The sequence below is a fragment of the Rhinoraja longicauda genome, chromosome 14, assembly GCF_053455715.1.
Source record: "Rhinoraja longicauda isolate Sanriku21f chromosome 14, sRhiLon1.1, whole genome shotgun sequence".
Taxonomy (NCBI): domain Eukaryota; kingdom Metazoa; phylum Chordata; class Chondrichthyes; order Rajiformes; family Arhynchobatidae; genus Rhinoraja; species Rhinoraja longicauda.
In genome coordinates, this window is record NC_135966.1 from 47,916,795 (window position 1) to 47,943,169 (window position 26,375).

Genomic DNA, 26,375 nt, shown 5'->3' on the forward strand with positions numbered 1-26,375 from the left:
TTTCACCCGTTTCTTTGCCAAATAGACTTCTATAAAATGCTCTTTTGAAAGTCAAGTCAATTTTATTTGTATAGCACATTTAAAAACAACCCATGTTGACCAAAGTGCTGTACATCAGTTCAGGTACTAAGAACGAACATACAATAGCACACAAACATAACAGCACATACATAAACAGTTCACAGTGCCCCCTCAGAGGGCCTCAAACGCAAGGGAGTAGAAATAGGTTTTGAGCCTGGACTTAAAGGAGTCGATGGAGGGGGCAGTTCTGATGGGGAGAGGGATGCTGTTCCACAGTCTAGGAGCTGCAACCGCAAAAGCGCGGTCACCCCTGAGCTTAAGCCTAGACCGCGGGATAGTGAGTAGCCCCAAGTCGGCCGACCTGAGGGACCTGGAGATAGAGTGGTGGGTTAGAAGATTTTTGATATGGTGGGGGGGGGGGGGGCAAGCCTGTTTAGGGCTTTGTATGTGAATAGGAGGAGCTTGAAGTTGATTGTGTACTGTACTGGGAGCCAGTGGAGAGAGGACAGAATCGGGGTGATGTGGACCCTTTTACGGGTACCCGTCAGGAGTCTCGCTGGGGCGTTTTGGACCAATTGCAGGCGGGACAGGGATGATTGGCTGATCCCAGTGTATAGGGAGTTGCAGTAGTCTAGGCGTGAGGAAATGAATGTGTGGATAATTTTTTTCAATGTCGTCAAATTGGAGGAAAGGTTTGATTTTAGCTATGGTGCGAAGCTGGAAGAAGCTGGCTTTTACCACAGCATTGACTCCATATAACCCATGTTATTACTTTCCAGTTGCCATCTTTCCCGTTCCTGCAAAGGTTTCAATAATATGCAGGAAGGAACTGCAGATGATGGTTTAAACCGAAGATAGGCACAAAAAGTTGGAGTAACTCAGCGGGTCAGACAGCATCTCTGGAGAGAAGGAATAGGTAGTGTTTCGGGTCTGGACCCTTCTTCAGATCAGGCACAGCCTGCCTTGGAGATATTTGTTGATCGACTCTGCTTAACTTGCCCTAGACTTCCATTCCCTATTTAATAGGCTTAATCTAACAATAACTATAGTGAAACACTCTCACCTGTAATTTTCTATCTAATTCCAAATTTCTTTCAGGTGGTGATCCAGATCCAGGTAGATGACTCTCCTTTCCATACAAAGGCTGTAAACAGTAGTTGAAGCCATCACTATTTCTTCCCATAATAACCCAATGATATATAAACAACCAAATGGTATGAGTGTCGAACCCTCCAATGTTAAATACTATACCCCCCTCTCTCTTTCCAGTGATCCCCCATACTGGTGTGCACCCTTTACTCCACTCCTCCGCCCCGCTTCCCCCTCTCCCACCCTCGTCATCGTCCACCTACACCCCTCCGTCCATCTACTCCACTTACTCCACCATCTGCTCGTCAACCCCACTCACCTGTATCCACCTATCACTTGCCAGGCTTTGTTTTGCCCTCCCCTCCCTTTTCCAGCTTTCTCCCCCCCTACTACAATCAGTCTGAAGAAGGGTCTGGACCGGAAGCATCACCCACCCATTCCCTCCACAGATGCTGCTTGACCTGCTGAGTTCCTCCAGCGCCTTGTGTTTTGTTGAATATAAACACATTGGGCTCCTGGCTTTCACAGTCAGATTACTTCTTGGCACCATTGCAAATTGTATGATAACTCTTACACGATAATCTTTCCATCCTAATATACTCATCACCTTCCTCTGTGAAGAATAAAGAGATATTTACAAACTCTCACATTCCCTTCTTATGCACTCACGTCCGACATCTTCTATGAGGCCCGATTTTCAACCTTGCTTTGTTCATTCACTCTTCGAGAACCAATATTTGGGCAGAGCTGTTGCCAAAGGAATTCACCAATTCTATCCTACACCTTCTCTATAGCTAGCTGGGAGAGAGAGAGAGTGAGGGAGAGAGGGGGGGAGAGAGAGGGAGAGGGGGGGGGGAGAGAGAGGGAGAGGGGGGGGAGAGAGAGAGGGAGAGGGGGGGAGAGAGGGGGGGGTGAGAGAGAGGGAGAGGGGGGGAGAGAGAGGGAGAGGGGGGGGAGAGAGAGGGAGAGGGGGGGGAGAGAGAGAGGGAGAGGGGGGGAGAGAGGGGAGGGGGAGAGAGGGGGGAGAGAGAGGGGGGGAGGGAGGGGGGGAGGGAGGGAGGGAGGGAGGGAGGGAGGGAGGGAGGGAGGGAGGGAGGGAGGGAGGGAGGGAGGGAGGGAGGGAGGGAGGGAGGGAGGGAGGGAGGGAGGGAGGGAGGGAGGGTGGGTGGGTGCATGTGAGTGTGCTTGTTGGAGTAGGTAATGAGTGAATCTGTTGGGTAATTGGTGGGGGAAGAGCATTGGAAAGAAGAAAACAAAGGTCACTATCAATGGCACAGTAGCGGTAGAGCTGCTGCCTTACAGTGCTGGAGACCCGGGTTCGATCCTGACCCTGAGTGCTGTCTGTACAGTGTTTGTACATTCTCCCGATGACTGCGTGAGTTTTCTTGGAGTGCTCCGGTTTCCTCCCACATTCCAAAGACGTGCAAGTTAGAAAGTTAATTGGCTTTGTAAATTGCCCCTAGTGTGTAGGATAGAACTGGTGTACAGGTGATCATTGGGAAAGAAAATCAGTCTGAAGAAGGGTCTCGACCCAAAACGTCACCCATTCCTTCTCTCCAGAGATGCTGCCTGTCCCGCTGAGTTACTCCAGCTTTTTGTGTCTACCTACAGGTGATCATTGGTCGGTCAGTATGGACTCGGTGGGCCGAAGGGCCTGTTTCCGCGCTGTGTCTCTAAATTAAACTAACCAAGAATATTCAATTATTTGTTTCCTTTGCAGACTGGACAGCCACAAAGTCCTGCAGTGCCTCCGAAACCACGATTACCTCACTCTGTTCAGCGGCCTCCGCGCCCGGACTTACCCATTCGCCGGTCTACCTCTCCACCCAGCCAGAACCCGCAGGGACCGCCGCGCCCGGACTTACCCGCTCACAGTTCTACCTCCCCACCCAGCCGCAACCCGCAGGGCAGCAACGTGCCGATCCCTCGAATACCAGGATTGCAGATGTCAATAACTGTAAAGGATGTTAACGTTAAGTTTTCAAAACAAACTCCTCCAAACAAACCTCTGCCAGCAGACCCACCCCCTCGGACTCCAAAGGTACACAGCCAGGAGCTTTCCGTCAGTATTCTTGGGGGGGGGATCAAACTAAAGAGCACATTGTGAAAGAGGGTAGACACAAAGTGCTGGAGTAACTCAGCAGGTCAGGCAGCATCTCTGGAGAGAAGGAATGGGTGACATTTCGGGTCTGAAGTCTGAAGGGTCTCGACCCGAAAATGTCACCCATTCCTTCTCTCCAGAGATGCTGCCTGACCCGCTGAATTACTCCAGCATTTTGTGTCTACCTTTGATTTAAACCAGCACCTGCGGTTTTCTTTCCTACACATTGTGAAAGAAGGCATCACTCAAACTCTCTTTTTCACTAAGCCATTTACTACCAACATACTTAAGCCTTAAATAAACTGAATATGTATGGACAGGAGAGCACACAAAATGGCCATTTGGCCCAACAGGCCCATGCTGACCAAGCTGCCATCTAAGCTGGTCCAATTTGCCTGCATTTGGCCAATATCTCTCTTACGTATCCAAATGTCTTTTTAAATTCTGTTATCGCACCTGCCACAACTGGTTCTTCTGAAACCCATTCCATGCACCCACTTTGTTAAAATGTTGCCCTTCAGGTTCCTATTAATCCTTTTCCCACTTAGCTTAAACCTAAGTTCTCTCGTTCTTGATTCCATTACCCTGGGGAAAAATGTGAGTGCCCATAATCTTTCTATTCCCCTCATGATTGTATTCACTTCCATAAAGTCATCCCTCAGCTTTCTGTGATCCAAGGAATGAAGTCCCAGCCTGCCCAACTTCTCCACACAGCTGGGAGCCTCAGGTCCTGGCAACATTCTCATAAATCTTCTCAACGTTTTCCAGGTTAATGCGCATCTGCCCCACAGCAAGATCAGTACATAACTTGGACAATGACAGTGGACAGTAGGAGGACAAATGTAACAAATGGCCATTTATGTTGATACTGTGGTTGGAGGGGTTACACTATGAGGACAGACCATGTATGAGGGGCTAGATGACCTACATGATTCAAGGTTTTGTTGGGCATGGGATTGGTGTTGGTCAGCTGGGATGCAGCTGAATTGTAGGAAGGTATGAAGAGCATAATGGTTTGATGCAGCTGAGGAAGTGGTGCTCGCTACGCGTATGCACATTTGGCGGGCATACTTTTTTTGCTGAAAAGTTCAGGAGGTTAATTCCCGGAATAGCGGGACTGTCGTATGTTGAAAGACTGGAGCGACTGGGCTTGTATACTCTGGAGTTTCGAAGGATGAGAGGGGATCTTATTGAAACATATAACATTATCAAGGGATTAGACACACTAGAGGCAGGAAACATGTTCCTGATGTTGGGGGTGTCCAGAACCAGGGGCCACAGTTTAAGAATATGGGGTAGGCCATTTAGAACGTAGATGAGGAAGAACTTTTTCACTCAGAGAGTTGTGAAGCTGTGGAATTCTCTGCCTCAGAAGGCAGTGGAGGCCAATTCTTTGGATGCTTTCAAGAGAGAGTTAGATAGAGCTCTTAATGATAGCGGAGGTATTTATTTCACAAAATGCTGGAGTAACTCAGCAGGTCAGGCAGCATCTCAGGAGAGAAGGAATGGGTGACGTCTCGGGTCGAGACCCTTCTTCAGACTGATAGCGGATGATAGCAGAGTCAGGGGATATGGGGAGAAGGCAGGAACGGGGTACTGATTGTGCTTGATCAGCCATGATCACGGTGAATGGCGGTGCAGGCTCGAAGGGCCGAATGGCCTACTCCTGCACCTATTGTCTGTTGTCTATTGTTTTTACTTTCACTCAAAGTCCAAATAAGGACAGAGGTGAGTTTAGAAGCTGGCTTCACAGCCAGTAATCTTGAGTATTGACCTGAAAGACAGATGAGGACATTGGAAGATATCGTTGACAGCAAACATCCCAGACACAAACCTCATGGACTGTTTAGTTGTGGGGCCTAATTTGGGTTTTGTAAGAGAATGGAATAACAACAGAAAAATGTTGGAACCCTCCCTTAGCAGGTCAGGGATGATCTGTGAAAGATAAAGAGAGTTAACAATTATAGTGAATAGGGAAAGGAAAGTTGGGGCCAAATAATTTCAGACTCCCAATACCAAACTTTTCTTCTCCAGCGGGATTTTCAAAAACAAAGGTTATTTTTAACAGCGATATATTTACTTTTGTTACTGCAAGTTAAAAATACTGAAGGCTGAATGTTATGTTGGTTAGTGGAATATTTTCTTACAAATGTCAATAGAAGTGATTGGTTTTCAATTTCCATGGTCACCCATTGTTAAGACTCTTTTCTTTAGTGACAATGGTGTCTGATTACTGAGGGGAAGAACCTGACTTTTTGCAAAACAGCTATTTTTTCTTGTTGCCATTACCCAAAGTGACTTTTAAATGGTTTTCCAGTTCCCGATTGAAATTGCATTATAGCATTTCAACCTACTTAATTCATCAATCATGCTACATCCAATTTGCAATATGGAAGCATTTTGTAGCAGAACTACCTGTATCTCTGATGGTGTAAGAAAATAACTGGAGATGCTGGTACAAATCGAAGGTATTTATTCACAAAATGCTGGAGTAACTCAGCAGGTCAGGCAGCATCTCAGGAGAGAAGGAATGGGAGACCGACCCGAAACATCACCCATTCCTTCTCTCCTGAGATGCTGCCTGACCTGCTGAGTTATTCCAGCATTTTGTGAATATGTATCTCTGATGGAGTGAGACCAAGAATGTTAATGTGACAGAGACAAGGAACTGCAGATCCTGGTTTACCCAAAAAATACACAGAGTGCTGGAGTGACCCACTGGATCAGACAGCGTCTCTGGAGAACTTGGATAGGTGATGTTTCAGGCCGGGACACATCTTCAGACTAACCTTTCGGGTTGGAACTCTTCTTCAGACTGTGGCAGTTGGAATGGGATTATACCTATTTGTCTGTGTTATATGTTGCCAATACCAGGGTTGTGGCATGTGCCCAATAGGCCAGACTATGGTAATAGAGAGGTAAATCAGTGAATTCCACAGAATTACAACTCTCTGACTGAAAAGGTTTTTCCTCATCTCTATTCTAAATGGCCTACCCCTTATTCTTAAACTGTGGCCCCTGGTTCTGGACTCCCCTAACGTGTCCAACCTCTTAATAATCTTATATGTTTCGATAAGATCCCCTCGCATCCTTCTAAATTCCAGTGTATATAAGCGTAGTCGCTCCAGTCTTTCAACATACGACAGTCCCGCCATTCCGGGAATTAACCTAGTAAACCTACGCCATCAACAGCAAGAGTATCCTTCCTCAAATTTGGAGTCCAAAACTGCACACAGTACTCCAGGTGCGGTCTCACTAGGGCCCTGTACAACTGCAGAAGGACCTCTTTGCTTGGGACGGAGAGAGAGGGGTTGCAAGGATTACTTGAGGTCAGAGAAATCAATATTCATACCGCTGGGGTGTAAACTGCCAAAGCGAAATGCAAAAAAGTAATGATGATAAAGGAAACAGGCCATTGTTGGCTGTGGGCTAGGTGAAAACGAGTTACAGACAATAGACAATAGGTGCAGGAGTAGGCCATTTGGCCCCTCGAGCCAGCACCGCCATTCAATGCGATCATGGCTGATCATTCTCAATCAGTACCCCGTTCCTGCCTTCTTCCATACCATGTGATGTTTCTCAAATTTGCATTTGGCCTCACTCTGACAATGGAGGGGGCTCAGGACAGAAAGGTCAGGTGGGAATGGGAGGGGGAGTTAAATTGTTTGGCAATCGGGGGGGGGGGGGGGGGGGGGAGAGAGGCTATTTTAGCCCATCAAGTTTATACTGGTTCACAGAGCAATCCCAATAATTCCTCACCCCAATCTTCCCTGTAATATATTTCCATCAATTTTCCTCACCCCACCTGCCTAAACCCCTCCTTCACACCAGGGCCAGTATGGACAATTTACAGAGGCCAATTAACCTACAAACCTGCATGTTTCCGGGATGTGGGAGGATTCTGGATTCCGCGGGAAAACCATGTGGGCAGAGGGAGGTTGTGCAAACTCCACACCAGCAGCACCAGACGTCGGGATTGATCCTGAGTTGCTGTAGGTGTGAGGTAGCAGCCCTACTGGCTGTCTCACTGTGTCCCCCAAGCATAATCATCTGCTTTCCTGTCCTGGATCTGGTTTGCTGTTCCAACAATATTTGGACTGACACACATTTATGCTTCAATAGAACAAACACAATGACAAGTTGAACTCACAAATCGGCAATCACGAAAAACAATTAAGCCCATTAAACAACGTTTAAAATGCACTTGGAAAGTACATGGATAGGAAAGGTTTATAGACAATAGGCAATAGGTGCAGGAGTAGGCCATTCGGCCCTTCGAGCCAGCACCGCCATTCAATGTGATCATGGCTGATCATTCACAATCAGTACCCCGTTCCTGCCTTCTCCCTATACGCCCTGACTCCGCTATCCTTAAGAGCTCTATCTAGCTCTTACTTGAATGCATTCAGAGAATTGGCCTCCACTGCCTTCTGAGGCAGAGAATTCCACAGATTCACAACTCTCTGACTGAAAATGTTTTTCCTCATCTCAGTTCTAAATGGCCTACCCCTTATTCTTAAACTGTGGCCCCTGGTTCTGAACTCCCCCAACATTGGGAACATGTTTCCTGCCTCTAATGTGTCCAACCCCTTAATAATCTTATACGTTTCGATAAGATCCCCTCTCATCCTTCTAAATTCCAGTGTATACAAGCCTAGTCGCTCCAGTCTTTCAACATATGACAGTCCCGCCATTCCGGGAATTAACCTAGTAAACCTATGCTGCACGCCATCAATAGCAAGAATATCCTTCCTCAAATTTGGAGACTAAAACTGCACACAGTACTCCAGGTGCGGTCTCACCAGGGCCCTGTACAACTGCAGAAGGACCTCTTTGCTCCTATACTCAACTCCTCTTGTTATGAAGGCCAACATTCCATTGGCTTTCTTCACTGCCTGCTGTACCTGCATGCTTCCTTTCAGTGGCTGATGCACTAGGACACCCAGATCACGTGTGATCCCACGTTAGAGGGATATGGCCCATAAATACATGGGACAAGTTTAGATGGGGCATCTTGGTTGGCATGGACACAGTGGGCCAAAAGGCATGTTTCTGTGCTCTGTGACTCTGACATTTTTTCCCACCATCACCTCAAAATTAAAGCTTTTAGGATCAGTGGTCATAGATTAAGAGGATAATTTAGATTTTATTGTTTATTTTTGTCATTTCTATGGAGACACAGTGAAAAACATTATTTGGTGTGCTTTCCATTCAAATTATACCATGTACGAGTACATACATGGGCATCATGGTGGCGTAGCAGTAGTGCTACTGCCTTACAGTGCCACAGACCCGGGTTCGATCCTGACTACGGGTGCTGTCTGTATGGAGTTTGTTCGTTCTCCCCGTGACCTGCGTGGGTTTTTCCAGAGATCTTCGGTTTCCTCCCATACCTCAAAGACAATTACAAGTTAATTGGCTTGGTATAAACATAAATTGTCCCTAGTGTGTGTAGGATAGTGCTAGTGTGCGGGGATCGCTGGTCGGCACGAACTCGGTGGGCCGAAGGGCCTGTTTCCACTCTGTATCTCTAAACTAAAACTAAACTAAACTACAATCAAGTCATGCACAAGTTCAATAGTTAGTATAAGAAAATAACTGCAGATGCTGGTACAAATCGAAGGTATTTATTCACAAAATGCTGGAGTAACTCAGCAGGTCAGGCAGCATCTCAGGAGAGAAGGAATGGGTTCAATAGTTAGTGTTAGTTCGGGTGTCTTTCATTATCTTGCTGCTTCATTGAGGCAGTGTGAAGTGTCGATGGGGGGAGGTTGCTTTGTGTAATGGGCTGGCAGCATCCACAACTCTCTGCAATTTCTTACAGTCTTGGGTAGAGCATTTGCCAAACCATGTTGTGATGCATCCTGATAGGGTGGTATCTAGAGTGCATCTATAAAAATTGGTGAGTCATTAGAGCTACGATGAATTTCCTTCACCTTCGCATCGGTGCCCACTTGACATAGAGATGGTGGTCAGCTTCGTTCACTAATTCATGATACCCCAATTAAATCCTTGAGGTCAATGTCAGGAGGGTTTAATGCTCCTGTCCGTTGTATTGTTAATAAGCTGCCTTGCTGGTGAGTGTAGAGGAAAAAAAATACCATTCCCATTCTCAACAATCTCTACTTAGAATGATGAAAAGGAGCTTCTGTGAAAAGGAGCTGATGCGGAAAAATTGTACTTTTATGGAGTAGATGAATACACAGAACTTATTCCCGAAACTCGTAAGCAGACAAAATTGTAACAAATGTACTATTCATTAATTATGAAAAAAATGTTCAAACTAATAACATGACTGTGTTTGGGTTACAGGTTTTACAAAGGCAGGCAGAGCTGAGCCATAGTCTTAGTGTCCAGATGAATAGGAAGCCATTGTTGCCACCCAGTAGAGGCAAACTACAGGAGAACAGAGTTGGTTCCAAATCGGGCCCATTCAGGTAAGTAGAGCTGAGCCTTTTGCTGTATGCCAAGTGGAGCTCAGGAAAAGAGGAGGCAATAAGAAGATGGGCGGCAGGGTGGCAGAGCGGTAGAGTTGCTGCCTCACAGCACGTACAGCACCAGAGGCCCAGCTTCCATCCTGGCCCATGGTTGTTTGTCTGAACGGAGTTTGCACGTTCTCCCCGTGACCACATGGGTTTGTGCTTGGCACTTCGGTTTCATCCGACACTCCAAAGACGTACAGGTTTGTAGGTTAATTGGTAAAAATGTTTACATGATCTCTCGTGTAGGATAGTATTAATGCGTGGGGATCGCTGGGTCGGTGTGGACTCGGTGGTTCAAAGGGCCTGTTTCCCTAACCTAAACTAATCGCAACTAAACATGTGGAGTCCATTATTAAGTGGTAATGGGGAATTAGAAAGCAGAGTTGATGATTTATGAATGGGGCAAAGTGAGGTTTTTGAGATTGTATGTAACCAGCAGAATAGGTCAGGGAAAACCTATGAGTGTGGTGCATTTAGTATTTCGATAAGGCATCACCTTAGAAGTGATTAGGCAGAATTAGGGCACATGGTATTGGAAGCAATACACAGGTATGGATTGATACCTGGTTAATATATGGATAAAACACATAGTAATAAACATTTTTGAGTTGGGAGAATGTGACTGGTGGGGTCATTAAAGGGACAAGGCGGGAGAATGGTGTTGAGAGGGAAAAATAGATCAGCCATGATTGAATGGTGGTGTAGATTTGATAGGCTGAATGGCCTAATTATATGTACTCATAGTTTTATGGGTCTCAAAGAAGTTAGAGCTGATCACAATGTATATCAATGGTTTGGACGAGGGGACTATGTGTAATAGTGGGTGGCAGTACAGTTGTAAAGAAGATGTAGAAAAGGTAAATGGGAATGTAGAACAGATCACGCAAATGCACAAGAACAATAGACAATAGGTGCAGGAGTAGGCCATTCGGCCCCTCGAGCCAGCCCCACCATTCAATGTGATCATGGCTGATCATTCTCAATCTGCCTTCTCCCCATACCCCCTGACTCCGCTATCCTTAAGAGCTCTATCTGGCTCTCTCTTGAATGCATTCAGAGAATTGGCCTCCACTGCCTTCTGAGATCCTACGACATAATGTGATAGAACAGGGATCAGTGGAGCACAGAAACGGACCCTTCAGCTCATAATGTCCATGCCGAACATGATACCAAGTTAATATAAGAAAATAACTGCAGATGCTGGTACAAATCGATTTATTCACAAAATGCTGGAGTAACTCAGCAGGTCAGACAGCATCTCGGGAGAGAAGGAATGTAAAATGATACCAAGTTAACCTCTTCTGCCCACTCGTGATTCACATCCCTTCATTTCCTGCATATCCATCTGCATATCTGAAAGCCTCTTAAACACCGCAATCATATCTGCTTCCACCACCACCCGTGAAGCACATTCCAGGTACTCACCACTCTCTGTGTAAAACAACTTGCCCACCACGTCATCTTTAAACTCCCCCCCCCTCACATTACAGATAAACCCTTTAATTTGTGACATTTCCACCCCAGGGAAAAGGTCCTGACACCATCCATACCTCTCATAATTGCCGCTATTTGTGTACATTGGGTATGCAAGCAAAGAATCTCACTGTGCCTCGTCACGTGTGACAATAAAGTATTCCATTCCATATACTTCCATCAGATCTCCCCTCAACCTCTGACGCTCCAGTACAAACAATTCAAGTTTGTCCAGCCTCTCTTCCGAACTAATACCTTCTAAACCAGGCAGCTTTCTGATAAATCTCTTCTGTACCCTCCAAAGCTTTGCATTCTTCCTGTAATGGAGCGACCACAACTGCACATAATACTTCAAGTATGGCCAAAACTAAGTTTTATGAATTTTGATTTGATTTTAATTTTAGATACAGTGCGGAAACAGGCCCTTCGGCCCACCGAGTCCGCGCCGCCCAGTGATCCCCGCACACTAACACTATCCTACACACACTAGGGACAATTTTTACATTTACCCAGTCAATTAACCTACATACCTGTACGTCTTTGGAGTGTGGGAGGAAACCGAAGATCTCGGAGAAAACCCACGCAGGTCACGGGAAGAACGTACAAACTCCGTACAGACGGCGCCCATAGTCAGGATCGAACCTGAGTCTCCGGCGCTGCATTCGCTGTAAGGCAGCAATTCTACCGCTGCGCCACCGTGCCGCCCTTGAAGCAGCAACATGACTTCCTGACTCTTATTCTCAATGTTATGGCTGGTGAAGGCAAGCATACCATACACCTTCTTTATCACGCTTTCTACTTGTGATGCCACTTTCAGGGAGCTATTGACGTGGACCCCAAAATCCCTCTGCACATCAATGCTGTTAATGGTCCTGCCATTGACTCTACAGTTTCCGCTTATAGTTTGGATTGTTTCCTCTGGAATGTCAGAGGTTGAGGGGAGACCTGATAGAAGTATGCAAAATTATGGGAGGTATAGATAGGGTAGAGAGTCAGAACATTTCTCCTCAGGTGGAAATGTCAACGAATAGAAGGCACACATAGCTTTAAGTGGGGCAAAGTTTAAAGAAGATATGCGGGGCATGTATTTTTACACCGAGAGCGTTGGGTGCCTGGAATGTGTGGTGATGGAGGTGGATGATGCTGGCATTTGTGGGGCTTTTAGATAGGCAAAAGGATATGCAGTGGATGGAGGGACACGGATCACATGCAGGCCGATGGAGTTGGTTCAACTTGACATTATTGTAGACCAAAGGGTCCATTCACGTGCTGTTCTGTCCTATGTTTCAATGTTCTAAATGGACAACCTCCAGATTAACTGTGTTCTCACCCCATGTTTTGCAGAAGGGACCATCTGTAGCCTGTGCCAAGAAGCAATGTCTGGCTTTTGCAGAGACCTTCCTGGAACACCTCAAGAAGCACTTGCACTATCCCTATCTCTGCTGCTTTGGGATCTCATGGTTTCAATGCCAGCGGAACAATGAATGTGACCTCCAGTTCAAAGCAGCTGCAAATATAGGGGAGCCGTTCTTGCAACATGCATGGCCAAAATTACAACCCAGATCTACCTAGCTCAAGTCATTTTTTTCTGAATTGAAATTGTGGGAACATTTCCCAGGAGTATGAAAGACCACTTACTTACATTTCGTCATTCAGTCTTCCCCTTACGGGGAGAAAGCATTGATTTCTCCATCACCAAATGTCAGCTGGATGTCTCTGATACCTTGCCTTGGGGTGGCTATTCTTCGACATTGGCCGAGAATCATGAGGCTCGGAAGTTGTTAATTGGAACCCATTCCTCGCTGATTCGACCTTGTGCTGCACTCCAGCGGTGACCATGGGAAGCCTTCGGTGAATTTCCTGCCCCATTTACGACCAAAGGCTAATTGCAGCATCAAATGTGAACTGTTGCCTTTGGTGTTGTTTCACACATCTTGTGAACGAAATCAATCCTGTACAACCATCGCCGGTGATTCAAAACATAACATAAAATGTTGGGTGGATTGTAAATGTTGAGAAAGAGCAGAGAGCAGTGCCCAATCACTATGAGCCAGGCATCTTAACCGCAGAAGGGGAAACGTTTTTGAACTGTGACAGAGGTAACTTACACGTGGGATGTTATGAGTTATTAAAATAACAGCATGCTTCAACAAAACTTAGGTTTGACTAACTTGCGTTTGTTGAAGAATTACCCGAAAATTGATGAAGGTAGCGTGTTTGATGTTGTGTATGTGGTAATGCAGAAAGCATAAGATAAAGTACGACATGTAGAAATTGGCAAAATGAAAGCCTATTTGCAGGGAGATTCGGGCAGCAAAGACAAAAAATGAACAGTGGAAGAAAGTAGAGATTAATTGTGAATAATATGTTTCTTTTGCCAAATGGAAGGACAGCAAATGGTAGCATTCCCTAGTTCCCTAAAACTTAATTAATAGGAATGTTCAGTACTCTGGTGTTGCCAGACTGACAGGGTTTCTGGACATTTAGATGTTATTTCCATGAATATACCAACCAACCTTTAATTCACTTTTGTTTGGATGTTACACAGTGCAGTAATATAGCAAACTTTCAAGTGAATCAAGTGTTTTAACAGAGTGTAGGGAAATAATGTGTTTACAAGGGTGCCAGGGCACTGGGGCCCTGGTGTGTAAGAGGGTGCAGTGGAACTCGGGCCAGGGAGTGTGGGAGGGTGCTGTGGAACTAATGGGAACTAAGATCTGGAGCCGCAGTTGTTGGAAGGAGCATGAGAACTATGACCCCTGTGTGTGGGAGAGAGATTGGGAACTGGGATCTCTGTGTTGGGAGAGAGAATGGGAACCGGTGTGTTGGTGGGAGTGTTGTTGAGCCAGATGCCAAATCGTTGATATTTCCAAGCAATCAGATAGCAGATTATTGGAGTTTTACTGTACAGGATATGATTTCAAAATCTTAAATTTATCACAAATCATGGTTGTGATCTTAATTGACCAAGGGGAGTCTGGACAGACTTATGGAGTGGCAGATGAAATTTAAAGATCTTGATGTTTTCATGGGAATACTGAGGGGAAGCAATGTAATTTAAACGGTAGTGTAAGAAAATAACTGCAGATGCTGGTACAAATCGAAGGTATTTATTTCACAAAATGCTGGAGTAACTCAGCAGGTCAGGCAGCATCTCAGGAGAGAAGGAATGGGTGATGTTTCGGGTTGAGACCCTTCTTCAGACTCAGTTCAGTCTTCAGTCTGAAGAAGGGTCTCGACCCGAAACGTCACCCATTTCTCTCTCCTGAGATGCTGCCTGACCTGCTGAGTTACTCCAGCATTTTGTGAAATAAGCTAAACGGTACATTATTAATAATGGTCCTGGACAAGAAGGTGTACATATGTATGAAGGTGTCAGGCCAAGCTGACAAGGATGCTAAAACCATGTGAGAACCTTGACTATTGCAGTAAAGGTATTAGTTCAAAAGCAGGCATGTTAATGTTAAATCTGTATAGTTACTGGTTAGACAGTTCGGGATTTTAATTAGTTCTGGGGATAAAAACTTTGCACTGAGGCTAAGGCCATGAAGGAGGTGCAAAAAAAACCTCTGAGAATGGTTGGAGATTTGAGTGATTTTATTTAAACAGAGGCTTCAGTTCTTTGGAGAGTCAAGAGAAACTGAGCGTATTCTCTCCATGGTGGACAAGGTTAAAGGAGATTTGTGAAAATTTTCCGAATTCTTGAACAGTTTTGATGGACTAGCAAGTAGAAACTTTCTCTGGTGACATGACCAAACAAAACAGCGGTGCTCTAGAGGAAATGTTTTGATAAAATTGATACCATGATCTGCAATGCACTGCTTAAGAAAATGGAAGAAGTGTATTCAACAATAACTTTCAAAAGGGAACTTTAGAGATACTTGAAGAGAAGAAATCTGCGGCCTCTGAAGAAACATCAAGAGAATGGAACTAATTGTAGCTCCAGCAAGGGCCATCAGGCCTAATGGATCGAATAGCCACCTCCTGTACTGTAGTGCTGAAGTACAAATCATCATATAACTTACTTGAAGCAAAATGACTTAGTTGAAGTCTCTGGAACTAAAATCAAAAGATGAACTGTTACCTCCCGAAAACCAATGAGTTGGATTCAGATCAGAGATTTTCAAAAACATCTGACAAAGGAACCCATTGAACCTTGAACTTAGGCATACCCATGAAAGTTTAAAAAAGACTGGTTGCTTGTTATCTATTGTAATTGATATTGTGCCTTTGTGCTGACTATTATATGACCTGTGGCAAGATTTTCATGCCTCGGGAAACCCAGTGGTTGGAAAAGTGTGAGGAGGTTGAAACTAATAATGTAATTGCAAATGTCGACCAGGAGGGGCAAGTATTTCCTCCAGACTCAATATGTTTACCATTGATACACGCCTCTATCACATAGAGAACTGTACGCACTCCCCTATTATCATTGTCGCTCCAAATCTTCAGCCGCCATTGGACACCTTTGCTGACCAAGTTCATCCCCCATCCATGGACCCAGTCTTCCTCGACGACCACCATATCCATTGGACCTTCTTAACTAGCACGATCATATGGCCATGTCCTCGCAAAGTAAACTCTCAATTGAGTCACCACCTTGCCATCAAACTCTCTGCTCCCACCACAACCATTATTGGCTCCTCTTCCTAGCCAATGTTGGAACTGAATCTCTCTTACCAAGCAATCTGCTCAGCACGTTCCTCCACAATCTCTCCTACCCCCCCACCCTGCCCCACCTTGCAGTACTCCTCAGCCATGGCCTTACTGTTTCAGCTCAGCCCAAGGATCTATAACAAATGTGAAATGCTGTAACTGTGCCCCATGGTTTAAAAGCTGTGTGATATTCTCTACATCCAATCTCCCGGGTTTTCTGACCTCTAAATATCCCCATTCCCAACATAACCTCATCTTCACCTGCAAAATATTGTACATTGAGGGCTTGTCCCAAAAATAGTACTCTGTCGTCTTGAGGGAGAAGTTTGTGGCTTCAAGACTTGCTCCATAGAAGAGGCCAAACTATCAAGGCTAATATTTCATGCCACACCTAACTGGTCCTTTCAATGACTTTCTTTGGACCTGATGACCATCCTTTAAAATCACTGAAGTAAACTCATCCCCTTGCTTCCAAATTCTTCCATGGCCTCACCGACCATCCCATGGCCTCCTATCCCATACTCAATCCCCACCTCTGTACCTCCTCTAGCTCTTCATCCCTCCCTTCCCTGAAGTCCACAAATTTTGATCTCTTGTCCATCCATGATTTTAGTTTGTTGCTATCGCTGCACCATTGGCAATGGTGTCTTCAGCTGCCCAAGACTTAAAGCATGGAATTCTCTCCCTGAACATTCCTCGCCTCCATCTACCTTCAAAAATGTCAATTTCTGAGCTTTCAGCAGCCTTTCCTGATACTCCCCTTTCTGTCTCGGAATCAGCTATAATTTGGGGGATGGTGATGTTGTTTGCTAAGATGCCAGTGCCTCACCAATGCAGACTACTGCCATTGAAGTCAAGAGGATTTACATGATTATTTCCTTGTCCATCACACACAGCAGGATACATCACCGAACAAGCTCCCCAATGAACACGGTTATCCTAAGTTTCCATTCGTGCTGTTCAGCTGATCTTGGCTGGTTGGAGGAAGCCAATGTGGTCTTGGCCAGTAATTGGAATGAGTGGGGAGCGGTCCTTGTTTCCTATAATCATTCACTGGGAGGAGATTCCTTTGTAATTGTTGGTACTGAGCTGACCCGACATGGCATTGATGACCTTCTGCAAATATCCCCCACCATTGCTCATTTTGTTCACTTATACCAGCCCCGCAAGAGTCAAGAGGACAAGTCTACTCTCAAGCTTTTCAAGATCTCAGGAGCATCTCTGACCTTGTTTGCCTCACTCTACTACCTAATTGGAAAGGATTTGTGGAGAGGGAGTGGGGGTGATGGTGATGATTCTTGGCCCTCTGCTTGTTCCATTTGGATTTAAAATACAATAATAAAAGCATATGTTTACATGGAAGTGGGCCTAGATTTCAGGGAGATGAACTAAATCGCCTTTAACTGTGCATAGATAACATGTGGCTTTCATGTTGCATCGAGCAGATCCGAGGATTTATTTGTTTCATCCACATGTGCTACTTCTGAATCGTGTGTAACTGGTGAAAACAAAGGAAATACTTGAACTCCATAACTTGTGCCTTCACATTATTTATTAATTTAATAAAGTTAATGCTGTGCTGAAGCTTGTGTGTTGCCTGGACTGACTGATTCATCCTAAATATGCACCTGGTACCATCAGTCATCCTTACAAATTCTGCAGGGCAGGAGCAAGCAGAATCAACGGTTCTGCCAGGACAGTCTTGTTTGTGGATTTTGGGAAGGAGTTAGAAGCGGGAAGGGCAGGGGTGGGAATGATAAGGTTGGAGGCGACGAGATTAGAAACATTCTGGGAGATGATGGCCTGATGTTTGTGTGCAGCGTCATGGTTGAGGGGTGGGTATGATGAAATATCTCAGGCCTGGGGCCTGGCCTCAACACGATGCAGGTCAACCTGGCTCCAACCTTATTGGGGTCTTGTCTTAGTTTCGTTCAGTTTAGAGATGCAGCGTGAAAAACAGGCCCTTCGGCCCACCGAGTCCCCACTGACCAGCAACCCCTGCACATTAACACTATCCTACACACTCTAGGAACAATTTACACTTACACCAAGTATACAATCTCAAGCCAATTAACCGACAAACCTGTACGTCTTTGGAGTGTGGGTGGAAACCAATGATCTCTGAGAAGTTCCACGCGGTCACGGGGAGAATGTCCAAACTCCGTACAGACAGCACCCGCAGTCAGGATCAAACCTGGGTCTCTGGCGCTGTGAGGCAGCAACTCTACCGCTGCGCAACTCTTGTCGAATGAGACTATACAATATTTATTTCAATTTATCACTGAAGGTGACTGGCAGAATGATTTTTCCAGTGCCCATTACTTACATGACCAAAGTTAGGCCATGGGTTCTCTCCTGTGGAACTACTAATGTAATTTCCTGTGGTCACAAGACTCTTTACTCTTGATTTCTTAAGTAACATCTTGCAACACTTTTTTTCTCTCACATCTCTGGAATTATTTGGGTTTGTGCATTGCTTCATATCTTTTGACTCATTCATTATTTTAAGCAAAACCAGCAGGTTGGATATCATACATCTAGTCTTGGAACAATTTTAAATGTTTTTTTGAAGCAATCCTTCTTGTGCATTTGTGCCTGAAATTAAAAGTGTGAATCTGTCTCAAATAGCTCTCCCAAAATAATTCTATTCAACTCAGTCTTTGGCAAGCTTTCACAATGTTGGTCTGTTCAGCTCATATGATTCTTGTCATCTCATGATAAACTAATCTTTCTCCACAGGATTCGTGGTTAAGATAGACACAAAATGCTGGAGTAACTCAGTGGGACAGGCAGCATCTCTGGATAGAAGGAATGGGTGATGTTTTGGGTCGAGACCCTTCTTCTTTTTGTGGTTATTGGTACTTAAGAAATTACTACAACTTTGTACCATCTGTATTTTTCCCTCTCTGGCTTATTCTGTACTAGTAGAGTAAACTTGATTTTTCTTCTAAAATAAAAACAAAAAAAAATGCTGGGAATATTTAGTAGGTGAGGCCATTGGTGTGGGAAGAGAAACAGAGCTGGTATTTCGAGGACACTTCGACAGAACTGAGAAGGGGGACAGGAGAAGCTTGTTATGTGGCATGGTGGTGTAGCAGTAGCGCTGTAAGTGTAAAATGTATAAAAGATATCAATGTAAAATTGTCCCTAGTGTGTGTGGGTAGGGTAGTGTTAATGTGCGGGGATCGCTGGCCGGTGGATCGAAGGGCCTGTTTCCGCGCTGTTTCTCTAAACTAAAACTAATTAGCTGCAGGATGAGCGGAGAGAGAGCGACTGAGAAAGGGCAAAAGCTGGGGTCACCAAGGGGAGAGATTGTAAACAAGGTTATCTGGTCAATGAGTGAGTGGGAGCATTTATGGAGGGAGAACAAAGACGCAAGAACACAGATAAATGAAACACAAAATGCTGGAGAAAGGCGGCTCAGATAGTATCTCTGGAGGACATAGGTAGGGGACGTTTTGGGTTGGGACTTTGCTTCAGTCACCTATCTAAGTCCTCCAGAGATGCTGCCTGACCAGCTGTGTTACTCCAGCACTTTGTCTTTTTTTGTTGTTGTAAATCAGCATCTGCAGTTCCTTGCATCTCCATAGACAAAATGATGTAGGAGCCTTGAAATGCCAAGCAAGAAGTCTTATTAGGCAAATTAGGTTAGGCATGCGTCCCACTACCAGAGGAAAGAGATGGAGGGGAGAAGCTGGAAACCCTCTGACTAAAGACATTCTTCCTCATCCCCATTCTAAAGGCACATCCTTTTATTCTGAGGCTGTGCCCTCGGGTTCTAGCCCCACTATTGGAAACACAAATATACAAACCTCTGCAGCCATTTCTGTGACCTCCTGGGTTGTTACAAATTTGAAATGTTAGAGGAGGCTTTACTCCAGACATAGACCCTCAATGTCTTGCAGTAGAATGATCCTAGACGGCAGTCCTTTCAACATTCTCTACTGTCCAGACTAATCTCCAATACATCCCTCCCGTTCCCAATTTCCCAATCTGACCTTTCTGTTCTGGGCCTCCTCCATTGCAAAGGTGAGGCCATACACAAATTGGAGGAACAGCACCTCATATTTCGCTTTGGTAGTTAACAACTCAGCTGTATGAACGTCAAATTCTCTCATTTTAGGTAAATTCTACATTCACACCCCTCGCTTTTCCCCCTTTGCCCCTAACCTTCCCCCACTGAAAGTTGGTTAACAAGTTCCACATTTTGTAACAACGTATCATAGAAACATAGAAAATAGGTGCAGGAGTAGGCCATTCGGCCCTTCGAGCCTGCACCGCCATTCAATATGATCATGGCTGATCATCCAGCTCAGTAGCCTGTACCTGCCTTCTCTCCATACCCCCTGATCCCTTTAGCCACAAGGGCCACATCTAACTCCCTCTTAAATATAGCCAATGAACTGGCCTCAACTACCTTCTGTGGCAGAGAATTCCACAGGCTCACCACTCTGTGTGAAGAAATGTTTTCTCATCTCGGTCCTAAAATACTTCCCCCTTATCCTTAAGCTGTGACCCCTGGTTCTGGACTCCCCCAACATCGGGAACAATCTTCCCGCATCTAGCCTCTCCAACCCCTTAAGAATTTTATATGTTTCTATAAGATCCCCCCTCAGTCTTCTAAATTCCAGCGAGTACAAGCCCAGTCTATCCAGTCTTTCCTCATATGAAAGTCCTGTACTTCCTCTAAGGCAAGAACGTATTTCCTCAGATTAGGAGACCAAAACTGCACACAATACTCCAGGTGCGGTCTCACCAAGGCCCTGTACAACTGCAGCAGAACCTCCCTGCTCCTAAACTCAAATCCTCTTGCTATGAATGCCAACATACCATTCGCTTTCTTCACTGCCTGCTGCACCTGCATGCTTGCTTTCAATGACTGGTGCACCATGACACCCAGGTCACGTTGCATCTCCCCTTCTCCCAATTGGTCACCATTCAGGTAATACTCTGCTTTCCTGTTCTTGCCGCCAAAGTGGATAACCTCACATTTATCCACATTATATTGCATCTGCCATGCATTTGCCCACTTGCCTAATCTATCCAAGTCACTCTGCAGCCTCCTAGCATCCTCCTCGCAGCTAACACTGCCACCCAGCTTCGTGTCATCCGCAAACTTTGAGATGTTGCATTCAATTCCCTCGTCCAAATCATTAATATACACTGTAAATAACTGGGGTCCCAGCACTGAGCCTTGCGGTACCCCACTAGTCACTGCCTGCCATTCCGAAAAGGACCCGTTTATTCCTACTCTTTGCTTCCTGTCCGCCAACCAATTTTCTATCCACCTCAACACTGAACCCTCAATACCGTGTGCTTTAAGTTTGTACACCAATCTCCTATGTGGGACCTTGTCGAAGACCTTCTGAAAGTCCAGATATAACACATCGACTGGTTCTCCCTTATCCACTCTACTAGTTACATCCTCGAAAAAATCTATAAGATTCGTCAGACATGATTTGCCTTTGGTAAATCCATGCTGACTTTGTCCGATGATTTCACCACTTTCCAAATGTAATGCTATCGCATCTTTAATAACTGACCCTAGCATTTTCCCCACTACCGATGTTAGGCTAACTGGTCTATAATTCCCCGTTTTCTCTCTCCCTCCCTTTTTAAAAAGTGGGGTTACATTAGCTACCCTCCAGTCCTCAGGAACTACTCCAGAATCTAAAGAGTTTTGAAAAATTATCACTAATGCATCCACTATTTCTGAGGCTACTTCCTTAAGCACTCTGGGATGCAGCCTATCTGGCCCTGGGGATTTATCTGCCTTTAATCCATTTAATTTACCTAACACCACTTCCCGACTAACCTGGATTTCCCTCAGTTCCTCCATCTCATTAGACCCCCGGTCCCCCGCTATTTCCGGCAGACGGTTTATGTCTTTCTTAGTGAAGACAGAACCAAAGTATTTGTTCAATTGGTCTGCCATCTCCTTGTTCCCTATGATCAATTCACCTGTTTCCGACTGCAAGGGACCTACATTTGTCTTAACTAATCTTTTTCTCTTGACATATCTATAAAAGCTTTTGCAGTCAGTTTTTATGTTCCTTGCCAGTTTTCCCTCATAATCTATTTTCCCTTTCCTAATTAAGCCCTTTGTCCCTCTTGCGATCGCACTGTTCACACCAACAATTGGCCTCTCAGGGAACCACCCTGCCCGAGGTCATCTGTTGCCGGCCATGATTTTCTTGCTTCCAGTCCCCCTCCCTGCAATCAATCTGAAGAAGGCTCCTGGATGTTAACTTCACAGATGACCTGTCAAGGACCCAGCTCACAGATGTAAGGACTCGGAAGGTGTGGCAGCGACACTCATTTTTCTTAGCCGTTTAAAGAGATTCAGAATGGCACCGAATGCCCCCACAAATTTCCACAGATTTGTTGCACAGAGTATCGTGACTGGTTACCTCGTGGCCTGGCACGGTAATTTCAACACAAGGAATGCAAGAGGCTGCAGCAAATAATTGGCTTCTCCTGGTCTAACATGGGTACTGGCCTCCTCATCTTCAAAAGCTACTTAATGCCGTACTGTCTCAAGAAGGCGGCACCTAACATCAAGGATGCCCTCCGCCTGGGCCATACCCACGTTTCCAGAAATCTCAAAACAACAGGTTCACGAACAGCTATTTTACTGTACGATCAGATTCTCAAACCAACCTGCAGAATAATCCTACCTCATCCATGGAGCACAATGGACCACCTCTTGAACCCTCATGGTTTTGCTTTTGCCCACCCACCAATTGTATTTTGTACTAATGTCATGTTTTTTTCCACCATCATTTTTCTTCTCAATGTCTTGCAGAATTTAAATGAATTTTATCAATAAAATTGGTGTTTTTGTGTATCGTCTGATTCTATATGCCAGCGTTGCTGCTTGTACCTGGACCTCACCAGACGTGCATTTGACAATAAGCTTGCGTGGCTCGACTTGGCTTGAGAGTTGACAGGGACGATATCCACTATAAAGAGGACAGGAGTGAGACAGGGGCGAACAGGTGATAGGTGGACTCTGAAGGGGCAAGAGTTGGGAGGATGGAGATAGAGGCAGTTGGGTGAAGTGTGTAGAAAGGAACTGCAGATGCTGGTTTACACCGAAGATGGACACAAAATGCTGGAGTAACTGAGCCGGTGAGAAGCGGCTTCAATTCGCCCGCCGCAGAGAGACGCCCGAGGAGGATTCGCTCCACAGGAAGCTGCAGCTTGCGGGGAGGCCGGTGCGGAGCGAGAGGTCGAGGCGAGGTAGTCGAGTTGGATCCACGAGGTCGGGTTGGGCCAAGGTGAACAGGCCGCGTCACAGACAACAAAGGGGGACCTGATATAACATATAACAACTACAGCATGGAAACAGGCCTGTCCGGCCCTACCAGTCCACGCCGACCATTCTCCCTGACCTAGTCTCATCTACCTGCACTCAGACCATAACCCTCCAATCCCCTCCTATCCATATACCTATCCAATTTACTCTTAAATAATAAAATCGAGCCAGCCTCCACCACTTCCACCGGAAGCCCATTCCATACAGCCACAACCCTCTGAGTAAAGAAGTTCCCCCTCATGTTACCCCTAAACCTTTGTCCCTCAATTCTGAAGCTATGTCCCCTTGTTGGAATCTTCCCCACTCTCAAAGGGAAAAGCCTACCCACGTCAACTCTGTCCGTCCCTCTCAAAATTTAAAAAACCTCTATCAAGTCCCCCCTCAACCTTCTACGCTCCAAAGAATAAAGACCCAACCTGTTCAACCTCTCTCTGTAGCCTAAGTGCTGAAACCCAGGCAACATTCTAGTAAATCTCCTCTGTACCCTCTCCATTTTGTCGACATCCTTCCTATAATTTGGCGACCAGAACTGCACACCATACTCCAGATTCGGCCTCACCAATGCCCTGTACAATTTCAACATTACATCCCAACTTCTATACTCGATGCTCTGATTTATAAAGGCAAGCATACCAAACGCCTTCTTCACCACCCTATCCACATGCGATTCCACCTTCAGGGAACAATGCACAGTTATTCCCAGATCCCTCTGTTCCACTGCATTCCTCAATTCCCTACCATTTACCCTGTACGTCCTATTTTGATTTGTCCTACCAAAATGCAGCACCTCACACTTATCAGCATTAAACTCCATCTGCCATCTTTCAGCCCACCCTTCCAAAAGGCCCAAGTCTCTCTGTAGACTTTGAAAATCTACCTCACTATCAACTACTCCACCTATCTTAGTATCATCTGCATATTTACTAATCCAATTTGCCACACCATCATCCAGATCATTAATGTAAATGACAAACAACAGTGGACCCAACACATATCCTTGGGGCACTCCACTAGACACTGGCCTCCAACCTGACATACAATTGTCAACCGTTACCCTCTGGTATCTCCCATTCAGCCATTGTTGAATCCATCTTGCAACCTCACTATTAATACCCAACAATTTAACCTTCTTAATCAACCTTCCATGTGGAACCTTGTCAAATGCCTTACTGAAGTCCATATAGACAACATCCACAGCCTTGCCCTTATCAATTTCCCTGGTAACCTCTTCAAAAAATTCAAGAAGATTAGTCAAACATGACCTTCCAGGCACAAATCCATGTTGACTGTTTCTAATCAGGCCTTGATTATCTAAATAATTATATATATTGTCCCTAAGTATCTTTTCCATTAATTTTCCCACCACAGACGTCAAACTAATAGGTCTATAATTGCTAGGTTTACTTTTAGAACCTTTTTTAAACAAAGGCACAACATGCGCAATGCGCCAATCTTCCGGCACCATCCCTGTTTCTAATGACGTTTGAAATATTTCCGTCATAGCCCCTGCTATTTCTGCACTAACTTCCCTCAATGTCCTAGGGAATATCCTATCAGGACCTGGAGACTTATCCACTTTTATATTCTTCAAAAGTGTCCGTACCTCCTCTTCTTTAATCCTCCTAATTTCCATCACTACTCTACTTGTTTCGCTTACCTCACATAATTCAATATCCTTCTCCTCGGTAAATACCGAAGAAAAGAAATTGTTTAATATCTCCCCCATTTCTTCCGGCTCAGCACATAGCTGTCCACTCTGACTCTCTAATGGACCAATTTTATCCCTCACTATCCTTTTGCTATTGACATATCTGTAGAACCCCTTGGGGTTTACTTTTACATTACTTGCCAAAGCAGCCTCATATCTTTTTTTCGCTTTTCTAATTTCCTTTTTAAGATTCCTTTTACATTCTTTATATTCCTCAAGAACCTCATTTACTCCCTGCCGCTTATATTTATTGTATATCTCCCTCTTTTTCCGAACCAAGTGTCCAATTTCCCTGGAAAACCACGGCTCTTTCAAATTATTATTCGTTCCTTTCCACCGAACAGGGACATAAAGACTCTGTACTCTCAAAATTTCACCTTTAAATATCCTCCATTTCTCTATTATATCCTTTTCATAAAACAACAATTTCCATTTCACTCCTTTTAAATCCTTTCTCATCTCCTCAAAATTAGCCTTTCTCCAATCCAAAATCTCAACCCTTGGTCCAGATTTGACCTTCTCCATAATGATATTGAAACTAATGGCATTATGATCACTAGACCCAAAGTGCTCCTCAACACATACCTCCGTCACCTGACCCATCTCATTTCCTAACAGGAGGTCCAACACTGCCCCTTCTCTGGTAGGCACCTCTACGTATTGCTGCAAAAAACTATCCTGCACACATTTTACAAACTCCAAACCATCCAGCCCTTTAACAGAATGTGATTCCCAGTCTATATACGGAAAATTGAAATCACCCACAATCACCACTCTGTGCTTACTACTAATATCTGCTATCTCCTTACATATTTGCTCTTCCAATTCTCGTTCCCTATTTGGCGGTCTATAATACACCCCTATAAGTGTTGCTAAACCTTTCTCATTTCTGAGTTCCACCCAAACAGCCTCCTTAATCGAGCCTTCTAGTCTGTCCTGCCAAAGCACTGCTGTGATATCCTCCCTGACAAGCAATGCAACACCCCCACCTCTTGCCCCTCCGATTCTATCACATCTGAAACAATGAAATCCTGGATGTGGGGGGAGATGGGAAACGAAGAAGGCTTGAGCACTTTTTGTAACTTTGTCGAAGCCTTTGTGGTGACTGTTTTGTGTACTTTGAATGCAAAAACAAAGAATTTCACTGGACCTAGCTGGGTACAAGTGACAATAAAGTATCATCATCATCATCATCATCACCATCATCATCACCACCACCACCATCATCATCACCACCATCATCATCACCATCATCACCACCACCATCATCACCACCACCATCATCACACCACCATCATCACACCACCATCATCACCGCCACCATCACCACCACCATCATCACCACCACCATCACCACCATCATCATCATCATCACCATCATCTCAAGGAAATAAAAGGCAGGAGGAGCTGAGTGGGGGAGGGAAGTCAGGGATGAAGGTGGAGGCAGTGGTTGGAGGGTTAATAGGAGTCACACCTTAAATAGCTTTGTCATGCTCTGCTTTAAAAACAACCACAGCCAGGTGGTCA

General features: G+C 45.1%; 1 protein-coding gene across 1 annotated transcript in view; it reads left to right on the forward strand.

The window, feature by feature from the left end:
- Window positions 1–13,674, forward strand: part of adam19b (ADAM metallopeptidase domain 19b) — a 157,285-nt gene extending 143,611 nt beyond the window's left edge. The window contains exons 21-23 of the mRNA XM_078411234.1: window positions 2,831–3,151; window positions 9,524–9,648; window positions 12,511–13,674. Coding sequence (XP_078267360.1) covers window positions 2,831–3,151; window positions 9,524–9,648; window positions 12,511–12,526 — 462 coding nt within the window. The 3' untranslated portion in view covers window positions 12,527–13,674. The remainder of the gene's footprint in view (window positions 1–2,830; window positions 3,152–9,523; window positions 9,649–12,510) is intronic.
- The last annotated feature ends 12,701 nt before the right edge of the window (window positions 13,675–26,375 follow it).